We start from the raw sequence: 6498 nt of genomic DNA on the forward strand, positions 1-6498 counted from the left end.
CACTGCCTGTGCTCTGTACAAACCCTGCAGCTGGGCCTGGTGCTGTGCAGTGCCCCGGCGGCACGCGTACCAAAGAGAGAAGTTTTTACTTCTCCTCCTTGTGTTTGTACACCAGAGCCACTGTGCAGCACCAGCCTTTCAGCCACAGGCAGCTGAGGACAGAGCAGGCCCTGTGCAGCGTTCCAGGGACGGCAGTCATGCCAGCATGACCAGAGCAGCAGCTAAAGCAGCAGCAAAGTGATGGCAGGGGCACGGGGGGCTGACAGGGTGCAGGACCACGAGAGCTGAGCGGCCGTTGGGAACTTCCATGAGCATCTGTCTAATTGCACATTGGGAGAGTCTGAAAAATAATGACATTTTTACCTCTCTGACATTTGATAGGACACTGCTTCAGCCATACAGGGGAACATAACTACTCCATGTGTTTAGTAGGTCTCTGTGCCAGGTGGCATTTAATGTGCAATAGAAGAAAGGAAAGCACATGTTGAATTCATCACAGACCTCCCACCGCCTCTGCAGCATTTGCTGTCTCGGGCAGACTGCTGCCACATCAGTGGTAACCAGGCTGGCTCTCCACACAGGAAAATGGTAGTGTGTGCATCTCAGAGGGGTGTTCGCTCAGGGGTGCTGAAATCATTGTTTGGCAGATGGACCAGACTAAGAGATCCAAACTTCTGTAGCTGGCACCACAGCACCTCACAGGGCAAAGCTCACGGAGAGTCATGGAACAGCCTGATTTCCATCTGATGGGGGAATAAGCACCAATTAATACACTATTAGCACAGTCAGAAGCTGAAATGACCTTCTAGAAGGCTCAGTGTGCGTCAGGGATTGTTTTCTTTTTTCACTCTGATGACACTTGTGTTTTAGGGAACTGAAGTTCCTTCCCATCTATTAAAGTTCATTAGGATACACAAAATATTATTAAATAGTGTGTATATTAAGGCCTTCAGCTTTTTGAGTTCAACTCTCTCCTTAAGTTATTTCTAAAACTGCAATAAAGATAAAAGATGACAACAAAAAAGGGATGAACAGAGCCAGCAAATTTGGCATTTACCCCACATGATTTTGTTGCTCAGTGCAATATCAATAAACATATTCACATTGTGTTTGCAACAAGCAATTGCAAAAAATGGTACCATTTCAGTAATGATTGAGAAATCATTTACTTTATTAATAAACCTGAAATCTATCAGTGCTCTCAAAGGTCCAAAATTAATATTAAGGGACATATTTTCCAGGGAATGCTTTTCAGGCTCTTTTGTGCAACTCGGCCATGTATCTGTGACAGGCTCGGGTCTGTGACAAACAAAGATAATTTACTTTTGCAAATGGTGTGGCAGTTTTGTAGTTCAAAACATGTGACTTAGATTTTGCATTGAAACAAAAGCAACATTTCAAATCCTAAACATGTTTTTCACAGGGAAGGCTGAGACAGCTGACAGGTCAGCTCAGCTTTGGAAGGTCCAGGTCTGAGGAGACCCCTCCTGCCCAGCACTTCTGTAGTGTTCAAAAGTCTCATTGAATGTTGACCTTTCTGTGCTTAGCTGCAAACCAGTGCTTCATTAGCACACATGACAGTGTTTTGCAGCACCAGAATATTTTTTCTCAAGACTTCTTTTTTTTGAACTAAAATACTTAGAATAAATTAGCTAATTACCTTCTTGTTTCCTGGAATGTACAGATGGTTGAGATGTAGGAGGTGCAAGACAAAGACATGATTACATTGGTGAGGGCACACAAATGAGTTATGCTTTACAGGAATGCAAATGGTTAGAAAACTGAAATAGTAATGCTAGTGTTTAAAATTTCTGAACGATCTGCTTGCACCCAGTGTTGAATGAACTGCCATTCTGTGCAAGAGCAAAGCATTTCCTAACAACTAGTGATTCTTCACTTCATGTAGTTGTTAAAGAATGTTCTTCCTTTCAAGATCATCTTCTGGAGTGAACTGACATTTACCAGATAAGGGGGAAAACTGAGCTTTGCAGTTATTGGGCAAGAAAGTGGAAAGCTCCAGTGCTCTTAATTTCCTGTGTCATTGTCCAGATGAAAGGCCCGTTGCTAGGTGAACTGCAGCACAAGGTGGAGGAGACCGAACTGCTGAAGATGGAGCTGCAGATGTTGGAGACTGAGAGAGTTAGGCTGTCACTGGTGGAAGAAAAGCTCATGGATGTTTTACAGCTTCTTCAACAACTTCGAGACTTGGTATGGCAAGAAAGCAGTGCAGACTTAAAACTGGTTTTGATAGTGTCCTTTACAAACCAAAAAGGATGTTCATACCTTCTACTGAGTACAAAGTTACTCTAGGCCACATTCTTATGTGTGCTTGCCCTGGGAACTGCCCAGTGATCACATAAAACTTTTAGACCCCTATGGCTGACTTTCTAAAAGAAGCCTAGAGATCTTCTTGGATCTAGATCTCATTATCCTCTAAACAAAAATTTAGAGGAAACAAGGAAAACAAAAATGCTAGTGATTAGAAAAATTCTAGAAGATTGTTTTTCCTTCTACAAAAGGACCTGTTCAACTGCATCCTCACATGACACCGAGTCAGTATTAAAGGGAAAAAAATACCAATAAGGTATTTTTTGTAAGAAGTTTCTTACCCAATTAATAATCCAAATATGGATTTATAAAAGCTGATGCAGTAGCATCCCAGAAGTACATAGCCAGTATGGCAGATGAGTCCTTTAGAAAATAAGTTTAAATCTCCTGTTTGGGAATGAGAACGGTAAGGGCTGGCTGAAAGCCAGGACAACTGGATAATCCACAGAACACAGAGTATGCTGGGAGCTGCACTGGACTGCTAGGAACTAATTTCTTTGATAATGACTGAGGGTTCTCCTCAGTTTTCAGCAAAGCTCTGCCTAATCTGTGTGAGATGAGAATGCTTCCTCAGGTGATCACTTTACTTTGTTTGAAGCATGCTCATGTTCCACTGATGACTCTAGGGAACAAGTGCAATATCTCATAATTTGGTAACTTATTTTAGCATTTGACATGGAAATTCTGCTTTGATATTGCAAGTCTGACACATGCATCGATAACAATTCAGTGAAGGATTAAATTAGTAAAGACTGTGACTGGCAACAAGCATAATAACCTTTTGTGTCAAGATTTCAACATGTCATTCACTGGTCAGTTGTATTATTGCAAATCATTTCTGCTTAGGGGACAATCCATCACACGAAGTGCCATATCTCAGCACTTAATGCTAATCAGTGCTGGAAACATGCCACCGCGTGCTGCCAGCTCCCACAGCACCAGCACAGGCAAGGAGGCTGTCAACAAACAAGATAATTTACAGCATTCCCAGTACAATTTAGCAAGGATCCCCTAAATCTCTGATGGGATATACTTCAGAGAAAAGACAGCTTATTTATCAGAAACTGTGGTTCTAGGTGTCACCTCCCCAGCATATTCACCTTCATGTTTCAAATACCCCCAGCATCTCCTTTGCAACAGAATCTACCACAAAGCAATGACTGGCCAAAGGCAAATGGATTATTAAAGGATTATTAAAGCCTCACACTGTGCTGCAGAGGTCATGTGCAATCCCAGCCTGATGCTAACTGCCTTCCACTGTGCCCCAGTCCCCACTGGGGCAGACCAGTGGGAGGCAGATGACCAGCATCTGTAAGCAAGGCCAGTATCACCCGGGCTGCTGGCAGGTACCTCATCTTTCTGCCAGAAGAGCTTCCATCTATTTTCACTTCTTAAAGTTTTAACAAGAACAACCTGTCCCTGCAGATACAGGTGCTCTAAGTGCTAATTAAACTGATTGCAAGAGCATCTCCCACAAAGCATGCATCAGTGTCTGGAGATGGAGATTAGCAGATGAAGAGAGTTTGTTTTTCCAGGCACATTATGTAACATCCCAACAGATTTCTAATATAAAACCACCACTGAAAGAGACCATCCAAATCCTAAATAGATTTTACAATCCTCTCGCTTTGCCTCATGTTTATTACGCCTCAATATATAATTAATTATTGCCACATGATACATACAATCTCTTCTAATTTGTACCTCAAATGGTTCCCAGTGATTCCCAGAAGAGCTGGGTCTGAGATGCCTCTTTCTGAGATGACACCACAAAATCTGTCCGTTCACCTTTCAACACAGGCCGAGCAGAGGACTGAACGAGCTTTTGTTGTGCGTGCCCTGCTTACGCTCCTGCCCATCTGGATTTCTGGGGCATACACTCTGGAAAATTCTGGGTTTTTTCCACTGAGTAACTGCTATTTGTCTTTCTACAGCCACATTAAGAAACAGGAGCCCTCCACAAACTGCTATTATTTGAGCAGTATCTAAGATAAAATGCTTGAAAAGAAAGCAAATTATCAGGTCTTGTGGTATCGGGATCCAGTTTAATTTTGTTTTAATTTTCAAATGCAAATACACTGTGCACAGATTTTGTTGCATACATTTAAACTGGTGAAGGACATATTTGTGCCATAATATTATTTTGTTTTTTAAAGAACATATCTAAGCGAGCCTTGGGGAAAATCTTGCTGAGCACTTTGGAATCCTGCCGTGACCCCCAACCTGGTAAGAACATAAATCACATATAAAGAGCAAGAGGCATGAAAAGTGTCCTCTTGGGAAAAACACTACATAATGAAAAGATAAGTAGGAAAAAAATATTTCAAATTCTGGGAGACAAGCTAGGGAGAAAGAAGTACTATGCAAGAAGATGTAGAAAGTGATGCCTTCTAGTCTGTGACACATCAGAGACAGGAACACATCCAGGGCTTTTTTTAGACAAATTTTAATTAGAATTTGGCCCTAGGGGAACAATTCAGTATCCCACGAATGTCTGTAGGGCTTCGTTGATATGAGAAAGTGGAAAACATGACCAAGTATGTAAGGCACCTATTTATCAGGTTTGCTATCCCACTGCGTGTTTTATTCCTCTGCTGCAGCACAAACAAATAAACAAACCAGAACATTTCTGTAAAGAAAGCGGATCAACCCTGCACTCCTCTAATAACAGCCTTTTGTGTTCCACCTATGAAAATTAAACTTGCAAACTCCTCTCCCTTGACAATGTTCTGGTGTGCCAGAGCTGCCTGTGTAGGAACCACAGAGGGCTCGCAGCCTGGAGGTTTAGATTTGATTACTTTGTTCCTATTAGCAGAGCATTTGTGCTTACCTTCAAGAAATGAACATCCTGTACCAAGCCTAAGAACATGGCTTGGAGGTGCTTTTAATAGGCAGACAGTAGTCAAAGACAAGATTAGAAAAGACTAGATGTGGCCTGAGGGTGTAATTTTGGAGAATATTATTAACAGTCATTTAGGGAGAAAAACATACAAACCACTCTGGGTTTTGTAGTTTCAAAGCCCTGTTGTTAGTAGTGTCCAGCAACTCAGGGCGCAGGCAGCCCAGAGCTAGGCTGTGCTGTCCCTGCACGCCTACAGAGGAAGCAGGGAAGAGAAGGCAAAGGCAGACCTTGGTTGGCTCCAGGACACCAACACAGCGAGAAACTGTATCTGCAGGATAGGTCAGATATTCTCTGGGTGAGAACAAGAGAAGAGGAGACTGTTAGTACCCACAGCACACAGGTGTCCAGAAGGTACCACTGCTCAGGAACACTGACTCCAAGGGATGGGGCTGAAACAAAGCACCTCCCACTGGAACTGCATCACAGCCCAGCTTCCCAAAACACCCCCACCAAGCAAAGGAACCTTGTGCAGCTCTCAGTCCATCCTGCATCACCATGAACTGCTCACCTTCTCTGCTTTCAGTTTTCTGGCTGTGCACCTGACATGACTTCAGCAGCTTTCCTAAGCCTTTGTAATCAAACATCTTCTTCCTCTTTCACAAGACTAAGTGTATAATTGGATTGGCAACTCTTTATTGTGACATGAAATAGTCTGTGTTCACACAAGAATATGAGAATTCAGTGGGCAGTGAAGGAAGCAAGAGGACTAGTAGAGAAAACAGTCTTTGAACCTATGTCCACTCACATTTTACAGGGACAGGAGTTCATTATTTGGTCTCAAAATTTAAACATTTTATAGTAATTACTTGAAATGGCACCTAGGAAGACAAGAGCTTGTGTTATGATTGTTAAATTGCAACTTTCTATCTTTGTTCAAATTATAATGTTTGCAATTTTCTTTTAAAAGGAAAAGCCCACCTATTTGAAGTCCTAGATACCCTGTACCAGGAGCTGACAGCCTGTGAACTCTTGCAAAGCCAGCCTCTAGAGAAGTCGCAGAGTCGCCAGTCCTTGTCTAACCCTCTGGTCATCTCCTGCTGACCAGCTACAACGCACACAACCAGCTGAACAACAGCCTCCTTCACTCAAACACCTGATGAGTGAATCAGATTCCTCCAATTCAATGGAGACCAGTAATGGACAAGATAACACCAGAATCCAGCCATGAAATCGAAGGTGCTGTGGTTCTGGGAGGAGCACCAATGTCAGAGCCCTCCCTTAGGCGAGCGAGCGTGCAGATGACGTGAGGATCACAGAATCACACAGAA

General features: G+C 42.8%; 1 protein-coding gene across 1 annotated transcript in view; it reads left to right on the top strand.

The window, feature by feature from the left end:
• Positions 1–6271, top strand: part of EFCC1 (EF-hand and coiled-coil domain containing 1) — a gene marked incomplete at its 5' end in the record, with an annotated part of 53223 nt that extends 46952 nt beyond the window's left edge. Inside the window, 3 exons of the mRNA XM_010173970.2 lie at positions 2050–2208; positions 4485–4554; positions 6138–6271. Coding sequence (XP_010172272.2) covers positions 2050–2208; positions 4485–4554; positions 6138–6271 — 363 coding nt within the window. The remainder of the gene's footprint in view (positions 1–2049; positions 2209–4484; positions 4555–6137) is intronic.
• Positions 6272–6498: the final 227 nt, after the last annotated feature.

Source organism: Antrostomus carolinensis, unplaced genomic scaffold, assembly GCF_000700745.2.
Source record: "Antrostomus carolinensis isolate BGI_N321 unplaced genomic scaffold, ASM70074v2 scaffold12648, whole genome shotgun sequence".
NCBI lineage: Eukaryota > Metazoa > Chordata > Aves > Caprimulgiformes > Caprimulgidae > Antrostomus > Antrostomus carolinensis.